The 25,125-nt window shown below is 50.1% G+C and overlaps 1 protein-coding gene across 6 annotated transcripts in view; it reads left to right on the top strand.

Annotated features, from left to right (window-relative positions):
• rufy3 (RUN and FYVE domain containing 3) overlaps nt 1–25,125 on the top strand; it is a 61,507-nt gene that overhangs the window by 29,219 nt on the left and 7,163 nt on the right. For 2 of the 6 annotated variants that reach the window (XM_031829533.1, XM_031829535.1), the window contains exons 7-12: nt 1,934–2,069; nt 2,515–2,601; nt 4,114–4,200; nt 10,391–10,558; nt 10,694–10,791; nt 23,134–23,253. In XM_031829533.1, coding sequence (XP_031685393.1) covers nt 1,934–2,069; nt 2,515–2,601; nt 4,114–4,200; nt 10,391–10,558; nt 10,694–10,791; nt 23,134–23,253 — 696 coding nt within the window. Of the gene's footprint in view, nt 1–1,933; nt 2,070–2,514; nt 2,602–4,113; nt 4,201–10,390; nt 10,559–10,693; nt 10,792–19,256; nt 22,826–23,133; nt 23,254–25,125 lie in introns of those variants that run through there. The other 4 variants (XM_031829536.1, XM_031829537.1, XM_031829534.1 and 1 more) reach the window with 4 other exon arrangements.

The raw sequence follows: 25,125 nt of genomic DNA, 5'->3' as shown, positions 1-25,125 counted from the left end.
TGAGAGACACGGCCCTAGTGTTGAGAGACACGGCCCTAGTGTTGAGAGACACGGCCCTAGTGTTGAGAGACACGGCCCTAGTGTTGAGAGACACGGCCCTAGTGTTGAGAGACACGGCCCTAGTGTTGAGAGACACGGCCCTAGTGTTGAGAGACACGGCCCTAGTGTTGAGAGACACGGCCCTAGTGTTGAGGAGACACGGCCCTAGTGTTGAGGAGACACGGCCCTAGTGTTGAGGAGACACGGCCCTAGTGTTGAGGAGACACGGCCCTAGTGTTGAGGAGACACGGCCCTAGTGTTGAGGAGACACGGCCCTAGTGTTGAGGAGACACGGCCCTAGTGTTGAGGGACACGGCCCTAGTGTTGAGAGACACGGCCCTAGTGTTGAGGAGACACGGCCCTAGTGTTGAGGAGACACGGCCCTAGAGAGACACGGCCCTAGTGTTGAGGAGACACGGCCCTAGAGAGACACGGCCCTAGTGTTGAGAGACACGGCCCTAGAGAGACACGGCCCTAGTGTTGAGGAGACACGGCCCTAGAGAGACACGGCCCTAGTGTTGAGGAGACACGGCCCTAGAGAGACACGGCCCTAGAGAGACACGGCCCTAGTGTTGAGAGACACGGCCCTAGTGTTGAGAGACACGGCCCTAGTGTTGAGAGACACGGCCCTAGTGTTGAGAGACACGGCCCTAGTGTTGAGAGACACGGCCCTAGAGAGACACGGCCCTAGTGTTGAGGAGACACGGCCCTAGAGAGACACGGCCCTAGTGTTGAGGAGACACGGCCCTAGAGAGACACGGCCCTAGAGAGACACGGCCCTAGTGTTGAGGAGACACGGCCCTAGAGAGACACGGCCCTAGAGAAACACGGCCCTAGAGAGACACGGCCCTAGTGCTGAGGAGACACGGCCCTGGTGTTGAGAGACACGGCCCTGGTGTTGAGAGACACGGCCCTGGTGTTGAGAGACACGGCCCTGGTGCTGAGAGAGACACGGCCCTGGTGCTGAGAGACACACGGCCCTAGTGTTGAGACACACGGCCCTAGTGTTGAGAGACACGGCCCTAGAGAGACACGGCCCTAGAGAGACACGGCCCTAGTGTTGAGAGACACGGCCCTAGTGCTGAGGAGACACGGCCCTGGTGTTGAGAGACACGGCCCTGGTGTTGAGAGACACGGCCCTGGTGTTGAGAGACACGGCCCTGGTGCTGAGGAGACACGGCCCTAGTGTTGAGAGACACGGCCCTAGTGTTGAGAGACACGGCCCTAGTGTTGAGAGACACGGCCCTGGTGCTGAGGAGACACGGCCCTAGAGAGACACGGCCCTAGTGTTGAGAGACTGCCCTAGTGTTGAGAGACACGGCCCTGGTGTTGAGAGACACGGCCCTGGTGTTGAGAGACACGGCCCTGGTGTTGAGAGACACGGCCCTGGTGCTGAGGAGACACGGCCCTAGTGTTGAGAGACACGGCCCTAGTGTTGAGAGACACGGCCCTGGTGTTGAGAGACACGGCCCTGGTGCTGAGGAGACACGGCCCTAGAGAGACACGGCCCTAGTGTTGAGAGACACGGCCCTAGTGTTGAGAGACACGGCCCTAGTGTTGAGAGACACGGCCCTGGTGCTGAGGAGACACGGCCCTAGTGTTGAGAGACACGGCCCTAGTGTTGAGAGACACGGCCCTAGTGTTGAGAGACACGGCCCTAGTGTTGAGAAACACACGGCCCTAGTGTTGAGAAACACACGGCCCTAGTGTTGAGAAATACACGGCCCTAGTGTTGAGAGACACACGGCCCTCGTGTTGAGAGACACACGGCCCTCGTGTTGAGAGACACACGGCCCTCGTGTTGAGAGACACGGCCCTAGAGAGACACGGCCCTAGAGAGACACGGCCCTACCTACTTACCACATGTTTTGTATTTTGTCTCGTCTCCCACCAGGGATGGACAGATCACAGCCATCCTGGACCAGAAGAACTACGTTGAGGAGCTCAACAGACACCTGAGTGCTTCGGTCAACAACCTGCAGGCCAAAGTGGACACTATGGAGAAGTCCAACACCAAGCTCACTGAAGAGGTGGGCTGGTTAGTTTCTACCTGGTTCTCATTTCTACCGTGCGTTCTGCCACTGCACTATGGTGCCGAGAGGTGCTTTTCTAGAAGCCCACTGGTTTGTGGTCTGTCCATTTTGCAGTAGACTACATTAGTAATGTATGTTTGTAACCTGCTGTGTGGTCTGTCCAGCTTGCAGTAGACTACATTAGTAATGTATGTTTGTAACCTGCTGTGTGGTCTGTCCAGCTTGCAGTAGACTACATTAGTAATGTATGTTTGTAACCTGCTGTGTGGTCTGTCCAGCTTGCAGTAGACTACATTAGTAATGTATGTTTGTAACCTGCTGTGTGGTCTGTCCAGCTTGCAGTAGACTACATTAGTAATGTATGTTTGTAACCTGCTGTGTGGTCTGTCCAGCTTGCAGTAGACTACATTAGTAATGTATGTTTGTAACCTGCTGTGTCCAGCTTGCAGTAGCCAACAACCGGATCATCACCCTACAAGAGGATGTAGAACGAGTCAAGGAGGAGAGCTCCTACCAGTCCAGTCGCAAGGTTGTCCACCCCTCAAACATTTTCAGAAATATCTCGTATGTAGGGTGTACTTGGCTGTATGTTGTAGGGTGTACTTGGCTGTATGTTGTAGGGTGTACCTGGCTGTATGTTGTAGGGTGTACTTGGCTGTAGGGTGTACTTGGCTGTAGGGTGTACTTGGCTGTATGTTGTAGGGTGTACCTGGCTGTATGTTGTAGGGTGTACCTGGCTGTAGGGTGTACCTGGCTGTAGGGTGTACCTGGCTGTAGGGTGTACCTGGCTGTAGGGTGTACCTGGCTGTAGGGTGTACCTGGCTGTAGGGTGTACCTGGCTGTAGGGTGTACCTGGCTGTAGGGTGTACCTGGCTGTATGTTGTAGGGTGTACCTGGCTGTATGTTGTAGGGTGTACCTGGCTGTATGTTGTAGGGTGTACCTGGCTGTATGTTGTAGGGTGTACCTGGCTGTATGTTGTAGGGTGTACCTGGCTGTATGTTGTAGGGTGTACCTGGCTGTATGTTGTAGGGTGTACCTGGCTGTATGTTGTAGGGTGTACCTGGCTGTATGTGTAGGGTGTACCTGGCAGTATGTTGTAGGGTGTACCTGGCTGTATGTTGTAGGGTGTACCTGGCTGTATGTTGTAGGGTGTACCTGGCTGTATGTTGTAGGGTGTACCTGGCCGTATGTTGTAGGGTGTACTTGGCCGTATGTTGTAGGGTGTACTTGGCCGTATGTTGTAGGGTGTACCTGGCCGTATGTTGTAGGGTGTACCTGGCTGTATGTTGTAGGGTGTACCTGGCTGGATGTTGTAGGGTGTACCTGGCTGGATGTTGTAGGGTGTACCTGGCTGGATGTTGTAGGGTGTACCTGGCTGGATGTTGTAGGGTGTACCTGGCTGGATGTTGTAGGGTGTACCTGGCCGTATGTTGTAGGGTGTACTTGGCCGTATGTTGTAGGGTGTACCTGGCTGTATGTTGTAGGGTGTACCTGGCTGTATGTTGTAGGGTGTACCTGGCTGGATGTTGTAGGGTGTACCTGGCTGGATGTTGTAGGGTGTACCTGGCTGGATGTTGTAGGGTGTACCTGGCTGGATGTTGTAGGGTGTACCTGGCTGGAGTTGTAGGGTGTACCTGGCCGTATGTTGTAGGGTGTACTTGGCCGTATGTTGTAGGGTGTACTTGGCTGTATGTTGTAGGGTGTACCTGGCTGTATGTTGTAGGGTGTACCTGGCTGTATGTTGTAGGGTGTACCTGGCTGTATGTTGTAGGGTGTACCTGGCTGTATGTTGTAGGGTGTACCTGGCTGTATGTTGTAGGGTGTACCTGGCTGTATGTTGTAGGGTGTACCTGGCTGGATGTTGTAGGGTGTACCTGGCTGGATGTTGTAGGGTGTACCTGGCTGGATGTTGTAGGGTGTACCTGGCTGGATGTTGTAGGGTGTACTTGGCTGGATGTTGTAGGGTGTACTTGGCTGGATGTTGTAGGATGTAATAATTGAGTTGTATATCATGTAATGTGCTCCATGTTGTCTCGCCAGGCGTCGCGGTCAGGGGACGGCTTGGCAGACGGCCAGGTGCTAGGAGAGGCACGCAAACAGCTTAAGGAGGAAACTCTGCTACGATTGGTCAGTTTCTTTCTCTGTTCGTCCCCTTATTCCTGACACGGATCAGATATTTCCTCCAAAATCCCCCTCAGGACATGGAGTTGGAGGTGCAGATTAGGGGTCGGCCGATTAATGAGGGCCGATTTCAAGTTTTCAACAATCGGTAATCGATATTTTTGGACACTGATTTGCCGAATTATTAAAACAAATGGTGTAAAAAATATATATATATATATATGATTTTACTAGGCAAGACAGTTAAGAACAAATTCTTATTTTCAATGACGGCCTAGGAACGGTGGGTTAACTGCCTTGTTCAGGGGGCAGAACGACAGATTTGACCTTGTCAGCTCTGGGATTCGTTATTGCAACCTTCCGGTTAACTAGTCCAACGCTCTAACCACCTGCCTTACATTGCACTCCATGAGGAGCCTGCGTGGCAGGCTGACTACCTGTTACACGAGGGCAGCAAGGAGCCAAGGTAAGTTGTTAGTTAGTATTAGACTTAGCTTATAAAAAACAATCAATCTTAACATAATCACTAGTTAACTACATATGGTTGATGATATTACTAGTTTAACTAGCTTGTCCTGCGTTGCATATAAATCGATGCGGTGCCTGTTAATTTATCATTGAATCACAGCCTACTTCTCCAAACGAGTGATTTAACAAGGGCATTTGCAAAAAAAAACGACTGTCTTGCTCCAATGTGTACCTAACCATAAACATCAACGCCTTTCTTAAAATCAATACACAAGTATATATATATTTTAAACCTGCATATTTAGTTAATAATGCCTGCTAACGTGAATTTCCTTTCCCTTGGGAAATTGTGTCACTTCTCTTGTGTTCCATGCAAGTAGTCAGGGTATATGCAGCAGTTTGGTCCGCCTGGCTCGTTGCGAAATGTGTGAAGACCATTTCTTCCTAACAAAGACCGTAATTAATTAGCCAGAATTGTACATAAATATGACATAACATTGATGGTTGTACAATGTAACAGCAATATTTGGACTTAGGGATGCCACCCGTTAAATTAAAATACCGAACGGTTCCGTATTTCACTGAAAGAATAAATGTTTTGTTTTCGAAATGATAGTTTCCGGATTCGACCATATTAATGACCAAAGGCTCGTATTTCTGTGTGTTATTATGTTATAATTAGGTCTATGATTTGATATTAGATAGAGCAGTCTGACTGAGCGGTGGTAGGCACCAGCAGGCTCATAAGCATTCATTCAAACAGCACTTTCGTGCGTTTTGCCAGCAGCTCTTTGCTGTGCTTCAAGCATTGAGCTGTTTATGACTTCAAGCCTATCAACTCCCAAGATGAGGCTGGTGTAACCGATGGGAAATGGCTAGCTAGTTAGCGGGGTGTGCGCTAATAGCATTTCAAACGTCACTCGCTCTGAGACTTGGAGTAGTTGTTCGGTATCGGCTTTCTTTGGTCCTCCAATAATCTGTATCGGCGTTGACAAATCATAATCGGTCGACCTCTAGTGCAGATTGTCTCTATCCCTCTCCCTCATTCATCTATCCTTCCTCCGTCCTCTCCATCATTCATCCTCCCTCTTCCTCCGTCCCCCCCTCTCCATCATTCATCCCCCTCTTCCTCCTTCCCCCCTCTCCCTCATTCATCAAACCTTCCCCCCCCCTCCCTCATTCATCAACCTTTCCCCCCCCTCTCCCTCATTCATCAAGCCTTCCCCCCCCTCTCCCTCATTCATCAAGCCTTCCCCCCCCTCTCCCTCATTCATCAATCCTTCCCCCCCTCTCCCTCATTCATCAAGCCTTATCCCCCTCTCCCTCTTTCATCAAGCCTCCCCCTCTCCCTCTTTCATCAATCCTCCCCCCCCTCTCCCTCATTCATCAATCCTTCCCCCCCTCTCCCTCATTCATCTATCCTCCCCCTGCGCCCCGTACTAACCCGTCCCCCTCTCCCCCTGCGCCCCATACTAACCCGTCCCCCTCTCCCCCTGCGCCCCGTACTAACCCGCCCCCCTCTCCCTGCGCCCCGTACTAACCCGCCCCCCTCTCCATGCGCCCCGTACTAACCCGCCCCCCTCTCCCTGCGCCCCGTACTAACCCGCCCCCCTCTCCCTGCGCCCCGTACTAACCCGCCCCCCCTCTCCCTGCGCCCCGTACTAACCAGCCCCCTCTCCCTGCGCCCCGTACTAACCCGCCCCCCTCTCCATGCGCCCCGTACTAAACCCGCCCCCCTCTCCCTGCGCCCCGTACTAACCCGTCCCCCTCTCTTACTGCGCCCCGTACTAACCCGTCCCCCTCTCCCTGCGCCCCGTACTAACCCGCCCCCCCTCTCCCTGCACCCCGTACTAACCCGTCCCCCCTCCCCCTGCGCCCCGTACTAACCCGTCCCCCTCTCCCTGCGCCCCGTACTAACCCGCCCCCCCCTCTCCCTGCGCCCCGTACTAACCCGTCCCCCTCTCCCTGCGCCCCGTACTAAACCCGCCCCCCCCCTCTCCCTGCGCCCCGTACTAACCCGTCCCCCCTCTCCCCTCTCCCTGCGCCCCGTACTAACCCGTCCCCCTCTCCCTGCGCCTCGTACTAACCCGTCCCCCTCTCCCTGCGCCCTGTACTAACCCGTCCCCCTCTCCCTGCGCCCCGTACTAACCCGCCCCCCTCTCCCTGCGCCCCGTACTAACCCGTCCCCCTCTCCCTGCGCCCCGTACTAACCCGTCCCCCTCTCCCTGCGCCCCGTACTAACCCGTCCCCCTCTCCCCCTGCGCCCCGTACTAACCCGTCCCCCTCTCCCTGCGCCCCGTACTAACCCGTCCCCCTCTCCCTGCGCCCCGTACTAACCCGTCCCCCTCTCCCTGCGCCCCGTACTAACCCGTCCCCCTCTCCCCCTGCGCCCCGTACTAACCCGTCCCCCTCTCCCCCTGCGCCCCGTACTAACCCGTCCCCCCTCTCCCCTCTCCCTGCGCCCCGTACTAACCCGTCCCCCCTCTCCCTGCGCCCCGTACTAACCCGTCCCCCCTCTCCCTGCGCCCCGTACTAACCCGTCCCCCTCTCCCCCTCTCCCTGCGCCCCGTACTAACCCGTCCCCCTCTCCCTGCGCCCCGTACTAACCCGTCCCCCCCTCTCCCTGCGCCCCGTACTAACCCGTCCCCCCTCTCCCCTCTCCCTGCGCCCCGTACTAACCCGTCCCCCTCTCCCTGCGCCTCGTACTAACCCGTCCCCCTCTCCCTGCGCCCTGTACTAACCCGTCCCCCTCTCCCTGCGCCCCGTACTAACCCGCCCCCCTCTCCTGCGCCTCGTACTAACCCGTCCCCCTCTCCCTGCGCCCTGTACTAACCCGTCCCCCTCTCCCTGCGCCCCGTACTAACCCGCCCCCCTCTCCCTGCGCCCCGTACTAACCCGTCCCCCTCTCCCTGCGCCCCGTACTAACCCGTCCCCCTCTCCCTGCGCCCCGTACTAACCCGTCCCCCTCTCCCCCTGCGCCCCGTACTAACCCGTCCCCCTCTCCCTGCGCCCCGTACTAACCCGTCCCCCTCTCCCTGCGCCCCGTACTAACCCGTCCCCCTCTCCCTGCGCCCCGTACTAACCCCGTCCCCCTCTCCCTGCGCCCGTACTAACCCGTCCCCCTCTCCCCCTGCGCCCCGTACTAACCCGTCCCCCCTCTCCCCTCTCCCTGCGCCCCGTACTAACCCGTCCCCCCCTCTCCCCTCTCCCTGCGCCCCGTACTAACCCGTCCCCCCTCTCCCTGCGCCCCGTACTAACCCGTCCCCCTCTCCCCCTCTCCCTGCGCCCCGTACTAACCCCGTCCCCCTCTCCCTGCGCCCCGTACTAACCCGTCCCCCTCTCCCTGCGCCCCGTACTAACCCGTCCCCTCTCCCCCTGCGCCCCGTACTAACCCGTCCCCCTCTCCCCTGCGCCCCGTACTAACCCGCCCCCCTCTCCCTGCGCCCCGTACTAACCCGTCCCCCTCTCTTACTGCGCCCCGTACTAACCCGTCCCCCTCATCCCTGCGCCCCGTACTAACCCGCCCCCCCTCTCCCTGCGCCCCGTACTAACCCGTCCCCCTCCCCCTGCGCCCCGTACTAACCCGTCCCCCTCTCCCTGCGCCCCGTACTAACCCGTCCCCCTCTCCCTGCGCCCCGTACTAACCCGCCCCCCCCTCTCCCTGCGCCCCGTACTAACCCGTCCCCCCTCTCCCCTCTCCCTGCGCCCCGTACTAACCCGTCCCCCTCTCCCTGCGCCTCGTACTAACCCGTCCCCCTCTCCCTGCGCCCTGTACTAACTCGTCCCCCTCTCCCTGCGCCCCGTACTAACCCGCCCCCCTCTCCCTGCGCCCCGTACTAACCCGTCCCCCTCTCCCTGCGCCCCGTACTAACCCGTCCCCCTCTCCCTGCGCCCCGTACTAACCCGTCCCCCTCTCCCCCTGCGCCCCGTACTAACCCGTCCCCCTCTCCCCCTGCGCCCCGTACTAACCCGTCCCCCTCTCCCCTCTCCCTGCGCCCCGTACTAACCCGTCCCCCTCTCCCTGCGCCCGTACTAACCCGTCCCCCTCTCCCCCTGCGCCCCGTACTAACCCGTCCCCCTCTCCCCTCTCCCTGCGCCCCGTACTAACCCGTCCCCCTCTCCCTGCGCCCCGTACTAACCCGTCCCCCCCTCTCCCTGCGCCCCGTACTAACCCGTCCCCCTCTCCCCCTCTCCCTGCGCCCCGTACTACCCGTCCCCCTCTCCCTGCGCCCCGTACTAACCCGTCCCCCTCTCCCTGCGCCCCGTACTAACCCGTCCCCCTCTCCCCTGCGCCCCGTACTAACCCGTCCCCCTCTCCCCCTGCGCCCCGTACTAACCCGTCCCCCTCTCCCCCTGCGCCCCGTACTAACCCGTCCCCCTCTCCCTGCGCCCGTACTAACCCGTCCCCCTCTCACCCCTGCGCCCCGTACTAACCCGTCCCCCTCTCCCCTCTCCCTGCGCCCGTACTAACCCGTCCCCCCTCTCCCTGCGCCCCGTACTAACCCGTCCCCCTCTCCCTGCGCCCCGTACTAACCCGTCCCCCCTCTCCCTGCGCCCCGTACTAACCCGTCCCCCTCTCCCCCCTCTCCCTGCACCCGTACTAACCCGTCCCCCTCGTCCCTGCGCCCCGTACTAACCTGACCCCCTCTCCCTGCGCCCCGTACTAACCCGTCCCCCTCTCCCCCTGCGCCCCGTACTAACCCGTCCCCCCTCTCCCTGCGCCCCGTACTAACCCGTCCCCCCTCTCCCTGCGCCCCGTACTAACCCGTCCCCTCTCCCTGCGCCCCGTACTACCACCGTCCCCCTCTCCCTGCGCCCCGTACTAACCCGTCCCCCTCTCCCTGCGCCCCGTACTAACCCGTCCCCCCTCTCCCCTGCGCCCGTACTAACCCGTCCCCCTCTCCCCCTCTCCCTGCGCCCCGTACTAACCCGTCCCCCTCTCCCTGCGCCCCGTACTAACCCGTCCCCCTCTCCCTGCGCCCCGTACTAACCCGTCCCCCTCCCCCTGCGCCCCGTACTAACCCGTCCCCCTCTCCCTGCGCCCCGTACTAACCCGTCCCCCTCCCCCTGCGCCCCGTACTAACCCATCCCCCTCTCCCCCTGCGCCCCGTACTAACCCGTCCCCCCTCTCCCTGCGCCCCGTACTAACCCGTCCCCCCTCTCCCTGCGCCCCGTACTAACCCGTCCCCCTCTCCCCCTGCGCCCCGTACTAACCCGTCCCCCCTCTCCCCTCTCCCTGCGCCCCGTACTAACCCGTCCCCCTCTCCCCCTGCGCCCCGTACTAACCCGTCCTCCCTCTCCCCTCTCCCTGCGCCCCGTACTATCCCGTCCTCCCTCTCCCCTCTCCCTGCGCCCCGTACTAACCCGTCCTCCCTCTCCCCTCTCCCTGCGCCCCGTACTAACCCGTCCCCCTCTCCCCCTGCGCCCCGTACTAACCCGTCCCCCCTCTCCCTGCTCCCCGTACTAACCCGTCCCCCTCTCCCCCTGCGCCCCGTACTAACCCGTCACCCCTCTCCCTGCGCCCCGTACTAACCCGTCCCCCCTCTCCCTGCGCCCCGTACTAACCCGTCCCCCCTCTCCCCTCTCCCTGCGCCCCGTACTAACCCGTCCCCCTCTCCCCCTGCGCCCCGTACTAACCCGTCCCCCCTCTCCCTGCGCCCCGTACTAACCCGTCCCCCCTCTCCCCTCTCCCTGCGCCTCGTACTAACCAGTCTCTCTCCTCCACCAGGATGTAGAGAAGGAGTTGGAGGTTCAGATTGGTATGAAGCAGGAGATGGAGCTGTCTATGAAGATGTTAGAGACGGATATGTGTGAGAAACAGGATGCTCTGGTGGAACTACGACAACAGCTGGATGATCTCCGGACCCTCAACCTGCAGCTAGCGCAGAAGTCCCAGGTACACTCCTTGGGTGTGAGAGAGGCTCTTTTGAATGTGTTATATATTTTACAAAGACCCACACTAACTCACAGTTATTGGAATTTGAGTTAAGTGTATTGAAGTGTAATTGATCCCAACCTTGGGTGTCCACAGAGCTCGGAGGTGAGCGCCAAGCAGAAGAGTGAGGTCATCAGTCGCCTAGAGGAGAAGACCAATCAGATGGCTGGGACTATTAAACAGCTAGAGATCAGGTGGGAGGTGACCCCATCTTCACACTCCACTACACACTACACTCAGGGCTCTGAAGTGCACTCCACTACTCACTACACTCAGGGCTCTAAAGCACACACTACACACTCTACACTACACTCAGGGCTCTGAAGTGCACTTCTCTACACTACACTCAGGGCTCTAATTTGCACTCCACTACACACTCTACACTACACTCAGGGCTCTGAAGTGCACTACACTACACACTACTCAGGGCTCTAAAGCGTGAATATTTTAGTTGCATATGCTCCTAAATATTTTGCTGTGAGAATCTGGAATTTGTATTAGGGTGCATCACCCGTCTGCATCATCCCACCCTGGTGCATCGGTGAGACTAGGAAAAACTAAACCCAGAATAATTGTTGTTAAGATCGGGCTTCGCTGAACCGCTGCCTCGGAGTGTCATACGCCCCGGGAAAACAAATCAACCTATAGGCCTATGGCTGGCCAATCAGATGCTTCGCTGTACCGCTGCCTCTGAGTGTCATACGCCCCGGGCCCGGAAAACAAATCAACCTATAGGCCTATGGCTGGCCAATCAGATGCTTCGCTGTACCGCTGCCTCTGAGTGTCATACGCCCCGGGCCCGGAAAACAAATCAACCTATAGGCCTATGGCTGGCCAATCAGATGGTTCAGATTACGGTGTCTGCAGTTTCCTTGAACGCACAGCAAATGTGATACTCTGAGATTTAAAAAACTTTTAAAACCATTCCTAGAGACTGTCAACGAATTCAGCAAGGAGCTGCTGTTTATATGAGTAACTTAATGTTGGTTGTTATTCATCAACACTTTTATGAGCCATAAAATGCGTGTTCTCCTGCTCACACTGTGTGTATAGCCAACGCAAATGTATAGCCAGCAGCATCCCACCCTGCATCATCCCACCCTGTAGCATCCCACCCTGTAGCATCCCACCCTGTAGCATCCCACCCTGCATACCACCCTGCAGCATCCCACCCTGCATCATCCCACCCTGCATCATCCCACCCTGCATCATCCCACCCTGCATCATCCCACCCTGCATCATCCCACCCTGCATCATCCCACCCTGCATCATCCCACCCTGCATCATCCCACCCTGCATCATCCCACCCTGCATCATCCCACCCTGCATCATCCCACCCTGCATCATCCCACCCTGCATCATCCCACCCTGCATACCACGCTGCATACCACCCTGCATCATCCCACCCTGCATCCCACCCTGCATACCACCCTGCATACCACCCTGCATCATCCCACCCTGCATCCCACCCTGCATACCACCCTGCATCATCCCACCCTGCATACCACCCTGCATCATCCCACCCTGCATCCCACCCTGCATACCACCCTGTAGCATCCCACCCTGCATACCACCCTGCAGCATCCCACCCTGCATACCACCCTGCATCATACCACCCTGCATCATACCACCCTGCATCATACCACCCTGCATCATACCACCCTGCATCATACCACCCTGCATCATACCATCCTGCATCATACCACCCTGCATACCACTGCTGCTGCCACAATACTGGATTAATAAAATAGCAAAGTCTTCCGATTACCTCGACTTGTCTTTTTGATATCGAGGAATAACAACAAACATACCACCCTGCATCATACCACCCTGCATCATACCACCCTGCATCATCCCACCCTGCATCCCACCCTGCATACCACCCTGCATCATCCCACCCTGCATACCACCCTGCATCATCCCACCCTGCATACCACCCTGCATACCACCCTGTAGCATCCCACCCTGCATACCACCCTGCAGCATCCCACCCTGCATACCACCCTGCATCATACCACCCTGCATCATACCACCCTGCATCATACCACCCTGCATCATACCACCCTGCATCATACCACCCTGCATCATACCACCCTGCATCATACCACCCTGCATCATACCACCCTGCATCATACCACCCTGCATCATACCACCCTGCATACCACTGCTGCTGCCACAATACTGGATTAATAAAATAGCAAAGTCTTCCGATTACCTCGACTTGTCTTTTTGATATCGAGGAATAACAACATGAATTTGTGCATGAGGCAGAAATATCAAATCACATTTTATTAGGCCACATACAACACGTATTACAGTGAAATGCTTACCTACGAGCCCCTAACCAACAACGCAGTTTAAAGAGCAGCAGTAAAATAGTGAGACTAAATACAGGGGGGTACCGATAGAGTCTATGTGCGGGGGCACCGGTTAGTTGAGGTAATATGTACATGTAGCTAGAGGTAAAGTGACTATGATAATAACAGAGAGTAGCAGCAGTGTAAAGATGGGGGTCAATGCAAATTGTCTGGGTAGCCATTTGATTAGATGTTCAGGAGTCTAATGGCTTGGGGGTAGAAGCTGTTTAGAAGCCTCTTGGAACTAGACTTGGCGCTCCGGTACCGCTTGCCGTGCGGTAGCCGAGAGAACAGTCTATGACTTGGGTGGCTGGAGTCTTTGACAATTTTTAGGGCCTTCCTCTGACACCACCTGGTATAGAGGTCCTGGATGGCAGGAAGCTTGGCCCCAGTGATGTACTGGGCCGTACGCACTACCCTCTGTTGTGCCTTGTGGTCGGAGGCCGAGCAGTTGCCATACCGGGCGGTGATGCAACCAGCCATGCTCTCGATGGTGCAGCTGTATAACTTTTTGAGGATCTGAGGACCCATCTTTTCAGTCTCCTGAGGTGGAATAGATGTTGTCGTTCCCTCTTCACGACTGTCTTGGTGTGTTTGGACCATGATAGTTTGTTGGTGATGTGGACACCAAGGACCTTAACTCTTGACCCGCTCCACTAACAGCCCCGTCGATATGAATGTGGGCGTGTTCAGTCATCTTTTTCCTGTAGTCCACAATCATCTCCTTTGTCTTGATCACGTTGAGGGAGAGGTTGTTGTCTTGGCACCACATGGCCAGGTCTCTGACCTCCTCCCTATAGGCTGTCTCGTCGTTGATCATCAACAAACTTAATGATGGTGTTGGACTCGTGCCTGGCCGTGCAGTCATGAAGGAACAGGGAGTACAGGAGGGGACGCAGCCCTGAGGAGAGTACGCACCCCTTTGGAGTGTAGAGTGCAATAGAGATTGCATCATCTGTGGATTTGTTGGGGCGGTATGCAAATCGGAGTGGCTCTAGAGTTTCTGGGATAATGGTGTTGATGTGAGCCATAACCAGCCTTTCAAAGCTACAGGTCGGTAGTCATTTAGGTAGGTTACCTTAGTGTTCTTCGGCACAGGGACTATGGTGGTATTCTTAAAATGTTGGTGTTATGGTCTCGGACAGGGAGAGGTTGAAATATCAGTGAAGACACTTGCCAGTTGGTCAGCGCATGCTCGGAGTAGACGTCCTGGTAATCTATCTGGCCTTGTCGCCTTGTGAATGTTGACCTGTTTGAAGGGTCTTACTCACATCGGCTGCGGAGAGCGTGATCACACAGTCTTCCGGTACAGCTGGTGCTCTAATGCATGTGTCAGTGTTATTTGCCTTGAAGCGAGTATAGAAGTAGTTTAGCTCGTCTGGTAGGCTTGTGTCACTGGGCAGTTCTCGGCTGCTTCCCTTTGTAGTCTGTAATGGTTTTCAAGCCACATCCAACAAGCGTCAGAGCTGATGTACGATTTGATTTTAGTCCTGTCTTGACACTTTGCCTGTTTGATGGTTCGTCGGAGGGCATAGCAGGATTTCTTATAATCTTCCGGGTCATAGTCCCACTCCTTGAAAGCGGCAGCTCTAGCCTTTAGCTCAGTGCGAATATTGCCTGTGATCAATGGCTTCTGGTTGGGGTATGTACGTGCGGTCACTGTGGGGATGACGTCGTCGATGCACTTATTGATGAAGCCAGTGACTGATGTGATGTATTCCAGTCTGTGATATCAAAACAGTCCTGTAGCATCTGCTTCATCTGACCACTTCTTTATAGACTGAGTCACTGCTTTAATTTGATCTTGTAAGCAGGAATCAGGAGGAATTATGGTCATATTTGCCAAATGGAGGGTGAGGGAGAGCTTTGTATGCATCTCTGTATGTGGAGTAGTTGGTGGTTGATAGTTTTTCCCTCTGGTTGCACATTTAACATGCTGGTAGAAACTGATTTAAGTTTCCCTGCATTAAAGTCCCTGACCACTAGGAGCACCACCTTGGAGAGCGTTTTCCTGTTTGCTTATTGCAGAATACAGATAAATACAGATAAACTCTCTAGGTAGATAGTGTGGTCTACAGCTTATCATGAGATACTCTACCTCAGGCGAGCAATAGCTGGAGACTTCCTTAGATATCGTGCACCAGCTGTTATTTACAAAAATTCGTAGTCCGCCGCCCCTCATCTTACCAGACGCCGCTGTTCTATCCTGCCGGTACAGCGTATAACCAGCCAGCTGTATGTTGATATTGTCGTCGTTCAGCCACGACTCCATGAAGCATGAGATATTACAGTTTTGAATGTCCCGTTGGTAGTTTAATCTTCCGCGTAGGTCATCTATTTTATTTTCCCGTGCTTTTGCCCCTTTTTCTCTGCCTTCTCTTCACGCAAATCACGGGGATCTTGGCCTGTTCCCGAGAAAACAGTATATCATTCGCGTCGGGCTCGTCGGGCTCGTCAGACTCGTTAATGGAAAAAATGGATTCTGCCAGTCCGTGGTGAGTAATCACAGTCCTGATGTCCAGAAGTTATTTTCGGTCAAAAGAGATGGTAGCGGCAACAGTATGTACAAAATAAGTTTTAAAAAATACATTACAAACAACGCAAATAAACAAACAAAAACACAATTGGTTCATGGAAAACATCAGCTTTCTTCTCCGGTAACATCTTTGTGAAAAATTATGCGGTGCGACTTGAGTTTCGTTGTCAGCTGGAAGACAGTGTCCCCCTTTTGGTCAGTTTCAGTGGAGGGAGGGACAGATGTGAAAGGAAGATCCTCTGCTGCTCTCTCCCTCCCTCTGCTGAAACTGTCCATCAGATGCAGGCACCATCAGTCCATTAAAATCAAATTTAAAAAAATCAATATATGCTCACTCAGCTGTGCCTCACAAGTAATAGAAGAATTGTCTATTGTCTATCTATTACTGGTGTGATAATGTATCTCAAGTTAAATGGTCTGAGAAGAAACACATTGGCAGAGCAATTCAAGCCAATTTACGGTGATAATGTATTGCGCTTATAGCTTACTGCACAAACCTCTGCTGGTTTGAATAAGTCATGTGTTTTTTACAGTTTTTATCAGACCAGTAGATCTCAGTTTAGATTTTGACTCAGAAAATGACCAATATAGGCCCAATATAGGCTTTATCAATCAATTAAAACAGCTGCTTTTCTGGTGCGCCTACGTTTTCTGTTGTGATCTTGAATTTTTACATTTGGGAGCACCAGTGCTGACATTGAAAATGGTTCATTTAGAGCCCTGAGTACTGTAGTCTACTACTCTACTACACCACTAGTCTACTACTCTACTACACCACTAGTCTACTACTCTACTACACCACTAGTCTACTACTCTACTACACCACTAGTCTACTACACCACTATTCTACTACTCTACTCTACTACATCACTAGTCTGCTACTCTACTCTACCACACCACTAGTCTACTACTCTACTACACCACTAGTCTACTACTCTACTACACCACTAGTCTACTACTCTACTACACCACTAGTCTACTACACCACTAGTCTACTACTCTACTACACCACTAGTCTACTACTCTACTACACCACTAGTCTACTACTCTACTACACCAGTAGTCTACTACTCTACTACACCAGTAGTCTACTACTCTACTACACCAGCAGTCTACTACTCTACTACACCAGCAGTCTACTACTCTACTACACCACTAGTCTACTACTCTACTACACCACTAGTCTACTACTCTACTACACCACTAGTCTACTACTCTACTACACCCACTAGTCTACTACTCTACTACACCACTAGTATACTACTCTACTACACCACTATTCTACTACTCTACTCTACTACACCACTAGTCTGCTACTCTACTCTACTACACCACTAGTCTACTACTCTACTACACCACTAGTCTACTACTCTACTACACCACTAGTCTACTACACCACTAGTCTACTACTCTACTACCCCACTAGTCTACTACTCTACTACACCACTAGTCTACTACTCTACTCTACTACACCACTAGTCTACTACTCTACTCTACTACACCACTAGTCTACTACTCTACACTACTACACCAGTAGTCTACTACTCTACTCTACTACACCACTAGTCTACTACTCTACTACCCCACTAGTCTACTACTCTACTACACCACTAGTCTACTACTCTACTCTACTACACCACTAGTCTACTACTCTACACTACTACACCAGTAGTCTACTACTCTACTCTACTACACCACTAGTCTACTACTCTACTACACCACTAGTCTACTACTCTACTACACCACTAGTCTACTACTCTACTACACCACTAGTCTACTACTCTACTACACCAGTAGTCTACTACTCTACTACACCACTAGTCTACTACTCTACTCTACTACACCACTAGTCTACTACTCTACTCTACTACACCACTAGTCTACTACTCTACACTACTACACCAGTAGTCTACTACTCTACTCTACTACACCAGTAGTCTACTACTCTACTACACCAGTAGTATACTACTCTACTCTACTACACCACTAGTCTGCTACTCTACACTACTACACCAGTAGTCTACTACTCTACTACACCACTAGTCTACTACTCTACTACACCACTAGTCTACTACTCTACTACACCACTAGTCTACTACTCTACTCTACTACACCACTAGTCTGCTACTCTACTCTACTACACCACTAGTCTACTACTCTACTACACCAGTAGTCTACTACTCTACTACACCACTAGTCTACTACTCTACTCTACTACACCACTAGTCTACTACTCTACTCTACTACACCACTAGTCTACTACTCTACACTACTACACCAGTAGTCTACTACTCTACTCTACTACACCAGTAGTCTACTACTCTACTACACCAGTAGTATACTACTCTACTCTACTACACCACTAGTCTGCTACTCTACACTACTACACCAGTAGTCTACTACTCTACTACACCACTAGTCTACTACTCTACTACACCACTAGTCTACTACTCTACTACACCACTAGTCTACTACTCTACTCTACTACACCAGTAGTCTACTACTCTACTACACCACTAGTCTACTACTCTACTACACCACTAGTCTACTACTCTACTCTACTACACCACTAGTCTACTACTCTACTACACCACTACTCTACTACACCACTAGTCTACTACTCTACTACACCACTAGTCTACTACTCTACACTACTACACCAGTAGTCTACTACTCTCCTCTACTACACCACTAGTCTACTACTCTACTACACCACTAGTCTACTACTCTACTACACCACTAGTCTACTACTCTACTCTACTACACCACTAGTCTACTACTCTACTCTACTACACCACTAGTCTACTACTCTACTACACCACTAGTCTACTACTCTACTCTACTACACCACTAGTCTGCTACTCTACTCTACTACACCACTAGTCTACTACTCTACTCTACTACTAGTCTACTACTCTACTTTACTACACCACTAGTCTACTACTCTAGTACACCACTAGTCTACTACTCTACTACACCAGCAGTCTACTACTCTACTACACCACTAGTCTACTACTCTACTACACCACTAGTCTACTACTCTACTACACCACTAGTCTACTACTCTACTACACCACTAGTCTACTACTCTACTACACCACTAGTCTACTACTCTACTACACCACTAGTCTACTACTCTACTACACCACTAGTCTACTACTCTACTCTACTACACCACTAGTCTACTACTCTACTCTACTACACCACTAGTCTGCTACTCTACTCTACTACACCACTAGTCTACTACTCTACTCTACTACTAGTCTACTACTCTACTTTACTACACCACTAGTCTACTACTCTACTACACCACTAGTCTACTACTCTACTACACCACTAGTCTACTACTCTACTACACCACTAGTCTACTACTCTACTACACCACTAGTCTACTACTCTACTACACCACTAGTCTACTACTCTACTACACCACTAGTCTACTACTCTACTACACCACTAGTCCACTACTCAGAATAATAGGACTGAAGTTTACCCAAAGCTTTTAGGATGGATTTCATGGACCCAGATGAAGACCAATCGTGGATTGAGAGAGAATCTCCTCTGACAAAGCTTTGGACAGACTCTTGCCAGTTTGACTCTCAGATCTAATCTAAACATGTATTCTTTTCAGGGCTTAGTAACTACCCTCTTCCTTTTCCCCCTCTCTATCTATTCAATCCATCGCTACTTTCTTATATCTTTCCATTTCTCCATCCCTTTCATTTCTTGGTTCTTTACCTCTTCCTCCACTATCTCCTCCTCGCAGTGAGGAAGACTGTGTGAAGCAGGCCAGAAGCTTGAGTTCCAACGCAGAGAAACTGCTTCAGAAGCAACAGTAGTCCTCCCTCCCCTCTCCTCTGTTCCCCAGAATGACACCCACATCATAGTTTGATAAACCCTGATCCAAATCAGAAAAAACAATATTAAATATAAAATATTTGCATAATATAGAAATGACTTAAAGGGTTACTTCAGGATTTTGGCAGTGAGGTCATGTCTACTTCCCTAGAGTTAGATGAACTTGTGGATACCATTTTGTATGTCTCCGCGTGCAGTTTGAAGGAAGTTGCAAACTAGCGCTAGCGCAATTGCTAACTAGCATTAGGGCAATGACTGGAAGTCTATGGTATCTGCAATCATGCTAACTAATGTTAGCGCAATGACTGGAATGCAATCGGGTCTGCTAGCATATACCATAGACTTCCAGTCATCGTGCTAACGCTAGTTAGCAACTTTCTTCAAGCTGCACACAGAGACATGAAAATGCTGTCCACGAGTTCATCGAACTGTAGGGAAGTAGATAAAGGACCTTATTGCCGAAATATCCGGACTATCCCTTTAACTAGGTTACTTATTTTTTGGTATGACATCTGTTGCGGTTCCTTTCCTTCTCTAGTGTTAAATTACATTTTCTTTCCTAAACCTCTACTCTCCTGACTGATATAGTCTCTCTGGCTTCCTCTAGCCTGGTTTTCTGTTCTTCCGTGTGTTTTTCTGTCGGTATACAGTGCAGAGCAGCAGTCCATTCTGCTCGCTGGGTTTCAGGACTTTCGCTTGGGTTCATTCCGTAAAGAATGAAGATATCAGATCCCCCCCACACATGTAATGAATGTTCCCTAATACAAGACTTCGATGGGATGTCAGCCATTTCCGGGAAGAGAGATGGGTGTACTGTTCTGAAATGTGAATGGATGCTGTTGGTTCTTGTAAATCGATCCCCTGAAGCCCCCCCTACACTCAATAATTGGCAAGAATTTACAAAATACCATAAAGATCAATTTATCAAAAATAAACGACAAAATACTTCAAATACATGTATTTTGTATTTGTATACAGAAATACATTTGCAAGTAGCCGGCCCGAACAGCAACAGCATCCTCAGCAATGGTGACAGAATCGTTTTACTTGCTATGACTGTGATGTGTTGTTTTCTACCTTAGTTGAACTGTAAAGACGTGTGCTTCCCTTCCCAAACACTAAGGACAGTTCATGCATGTATATTATGATGACATTTTGGGATGTTTTTTTCTTCTAAAATTGCTGGACTAGGATCTCCTCGGCAAAAAAACGCCAATGACGAATTTCTTGAGTTAGCTTAGATTCATTCTTACTATTTTGAGGAAGTGTTTACTGGCTACGGCGTCTTAAGATGGACAAACAGTACTATTGTCACTTTTTTTTCCTCTTTTTTTCAAGCAAAGGACTTAAGGAAGTAAGCGAGCACACTAGTTTAGCCAGGCGCCAGCCAAAACAGGATGCGGAAGGCTTAAGTGACCAAAATATTATGAAAATGAACAGACCAAAATGAACTGCAAAGCACACTGGGTATTATTATTGGCCTTTTTTTTATGGGGCGGAGCTCATTCAAATAATACTCAGCATGCTTTGCAATTGTTCATTTTTACATACACATTTAATTTAATTTTTACCTTTATTTAACTAGGCAAGTCAGTTAAGAACACATTCTTATTTTCAATGACGGCCCTAGGAACAGTGGGTTAACTGCCTGTTCAGGGGCAGAACGACAGATTTGTACCTTGTCAGCTCGGGGGTTTGAACTCGCAACCTTCCGGTTACTAGTCCAATGCTCTAACCACTAGGCTACGCTGCCGCCCCATGTATGTTTAGTTCATTCAGCAGACGTTCTTATCACACCGTAGTGCCATCAGACTACTGATACCAATGCAGGGTGAAAAGGGGCCACAAGATCATGAATCGCTATTTGAAAGAAAAAAAAAATGTTATAGAAAAGTATTTTCAATTTCTGAAAATACGAATGACATCTTTCGAAAGTATCTTGTTACAGAATACATTGGAGTGTCATTCAGGTTGGGGAAATACAAATTGACAAAATACTTAAGTAATTGAAATAGATATTTCAAATATAGCCCATCTCTGCATAGGTCCTTAGATCAGACTATAAGGACCGTAGGCTATACCTCAGAGCCGTTCACTATATAGATACAGTGGGGTGTGAAATTATTGACACGCTTGGATAAGATGAGCACTAATTACCGTATTAAAGAAATCATACTTAGCTATATTGTATGCTCCCCAAAAAATGTGGTTATTATTTTATACAAATACAATTGCTCAGAGAAAAACATTTTGTTTAACAAGTAATCTATTTTATATTGTGGCTAATTTCACATTTTCTTTGTGGATTTTGATGTGTGCTTGGGGTTATTGTCTTGCTGGAAATCCCACTTGTGGTCATGTTTCGGTCTTCTGTCAGATGCAACCAGGTTTATTGGCTAAATGTCCTGGTTCTGGTCTCATTTCATGATGCTATTGAGCCCCAAAACATCAAAGATCCACCATCATATTGTACAGTAGTTCCGGGTTTATTTTCTGCTCGAACATTCTCATTTAGACACTAAACCCACCACTGGTGTGTGGCCAAGGTGCTCCGTGTTCCTGTCATCCAACAAATGTAAACGTCGGGAGTTTGATAAACGGCCCTTGTTAAGGTCAATGGCCTCATGGAACTCTACCCAGTCTCTGGCTGTGAAACCCACTGAAAACATCTGATTTGAATTAAAAAAAGGTCTGTCTCACTGTATCCCCCATCCCTATTGAAAACAGGGTGGTTAATCATTTTGACACCTAGAAAAAAAATGGATTACTTGTTTAAACAAAATCTATTTTTCTGAGTGATTAAAAAAAAAAAAAAAAAAAAAAGTTTAAAATAATATATCTCTCTTTGTTGCATACAATATATCTCAAAATGTATTATGTACAGTCACTTTTTGCACATGTTTATCAAAAGTGTCAATACTTTATGACCCCACAGTAAATACCATAGGAATGCATATTGTTCCGGAACAATATGCATTCCTGTGTTCTGAGAGCAGCCCGACAGACAGCGGTCCGTAGACCAGCCACCAAGCCCAACTCGAGTCTAAAGGTTAAAAAAAGATCTGGGCTCCTGAAACATAACACAGTAATTCTAGTATGATGACGTCTGAACCATTACAGTACACACAGTTTGTAGGTCTGCTTTCTCCTCTAATCTGAATTTCGTCAAAACAAAATATAATCTTTATCATTCAGATCATCGTTCTTCTATTCCCTACCGATTGATTTTTAACATGGTCTTACTGCTAAAAGATATATTGTTTTTTGGGAATCTCACCCCAGAGCACTGAACAGCACATCTACTGTTTGAACAGCAACCCAAATCACCATGTAAGGATGTACTGGTTGTGTGAAAGGTCAGTCCAGGTCAGAATGAGAACGCAAAGTTAAAAGGAAATGACTTGTATATGTGGTTCTATTACCTTAGATGTCAACTGTAGTCCAATACTAGCATAATAAAACCATATTCCAGACAAACTTCTGGTCTGCTTCTGGATGATGGGAGGAGGAGTCTCTGTTCTCTTTAGGCCTCTTCCTGTTTCTCTCCCTGTTCAAATGGAGACTCTCTACCCACTATGTGTTCTTCTTTTCATTTACCATGTGTTCTTCTTTTCATTTAAAGTTCACAAGTTCAACTTTTTTTTTCCCAATTCATTTCTCAGTTCTGTCGTTTTCATTTGAAGTTTAGTCCATGAGTTCTTGTTTAATTTTCATTTTACCATAAGTTCATTTTACCCCCCCCCCCCCCCCCCGTTCACCTTGCCCCCCCCCCCCCCCCCCCCCAGATCCCGTCAGGCGGAGAGGGAGCGGGACCAGGCTGGGGAGGATCATAAACTGTTTAAACAGGAGTTTGGAGACAAGATAGACTCTCTACAGCTGGAGGTGGAACGCCTACGGAAACACAGGTAATTATCAGGATCATTTCATTGGATTTATATCTACTGGACATGACAAAAAACGCTACATGGCAAAGAGTTACAATTCCTATAAGGAAATCAATCCTTTGAAATAAATTCATTAGGTCCTAATCTATGGATTTCACATGACTGAGAATACAGATATGACTCTGTTGGTCACAGATACCTTTAAAAAGAAGTAGGGTCGTGGATCAGAAAACCAGTCAGTATCTGGTGTGACCACCATTTGCCTCATGACATGGGGCTGTGGATTATCTGAAACATGAGGTGATGGAGGCGGATGATTGGCACAATGGGTGTACTTACACGTGGTCTGCAGTTTTATTTACGTTTTTTATTTCACCTTTATTTAACCAGGTAGGCCAGTTGAGAACACCTTTATTTAACCAGGGAGGCCAGTTGAGAACACCTTTATTTAACCAGGTAGGCCAGTTGAGAACACCTTTATTTAACCAGGTAGGCCAGTTGAGAACACCTTTATTTAACCAGGTAGGCCAGTTGAGAACACCTTTATTTAACCAGGTAGGCCAGTTGAGAACACCTTTATTTAACCAGGTAGGCCAGTTGAGAACACCTTTATTTAACCAGGTAGGCCAGTTGAGAACACCTTTATTTAACCAGGTAGGCTAGTTGAGAACACCTTTATTTAACCAGGTAGGCCAGTTGAGAACACCTTTATTTAACCAGGTAGGCCAGTTGAGAACACCTTTATTTAACCAGGTAGGCTAGTTGAGAACACCTTTATTTAACCAGGTAGGCCAGTTGAGAACACCTTTATTTAACCAGGTAGGCCAGTTGAGAACACCTTTATTTAACCAGGTAGGCCAGTTGAGAACACCTTTATTTAACCAGGTAGGCCAGTTGAGAACACCTTTATTTAACCAGGTAGGCTAGTTGAGAACACCTTTATTTAACCAGGTAGGCCAGTTGAGAACACCTTTATTTAACCAGGTAGGCCAGTTGAGAACACCTTTATTTAACCAGGTAGGCTAGTTGAGAACACCTTTATTTAACCAGGTAGGCTAGTTGAGAACACCTTTATTTAACCAGGTAGGCCAGTTGAGAACACCTTTATTTAACCAGGTAGGCCAGTTGAGAACACCTTTATTTAACCAGGTAGGCTAGTTGAGAACACCTTTATTTAACCAGGTAGGCCAGTTGAGAACACCTTTATTTAACCAGGTAGGCCAGTTGAGAACACCTTTATTTAACCAGGTAGGCCAGTTGAGAACACCTTTATTTAACCAGGTAGGCTAGTTGAGAACACCTTTATTTAACCAGGTAGGCTAGTTGAGAACACCTTTATTTAACCAGGTAGGCTAGTTGAGAACACCTTTATTTAACCAGGTAGGCCAGTTGAGAACACCTTTATTTAACCAGGTAGGCTAGTTGAGAACACCTTTATTTAACCAGGTAGGCCAGTTGAGAACACCTTTATTTAACCAGGTAGGCTAGTTGAGAACACCTTTATTTAACCAGGTAGGCTAGTTGAGAACACCTTTATTTAACCAGGTAGGCTAGTTGAGAACACCTTTATTTAACCAGGTAGGCTAGTTGAGAACACCTTTATTTAACCAGGTAGGCCAGTTGAGAACACCTTTATTTAACCAGGTAGGCCAGTTGAGAACACCTTTATTTAACCAGGTAGGCTAGTTGATAACACCTTTATTTAACCAGGTAGGCCAGTTGAGAACACCTTTATTTAACCAGGTAGGCCAGTTGAGAACACCTTTATTTAACCAGGTAGGCCAGTTGATAACACCTTTATTTAACCAGGTAGGCCAGTTGAGAACACCTTTATTTAACCAGGTAGGCCAGTTGAGAACACCTTTATTTAACCAGGTAGGCCAGTTGAGAACA

This window comes from Oncorhynchus kisutch, linkage group LG8, assembly GCF_002021735.2.
Source record: "Oncorhynchus kisutch isolate 150728-3 linkage group LG8, Okis_V2, whole genome shotgun sequence".
Taxonomy (NCBI): domain Eukaryota; kingdom Metazoa; phylum Chordata; class Actinopteri; order Salmoniformes; family Salmonidae; genus Oncorhynchus; species Oncorhynchus kisutch.
Note: the sequence above shows the minus strand (reverse complement) of the source record. Positions and strands in the feature narration are given on the sequence as shown.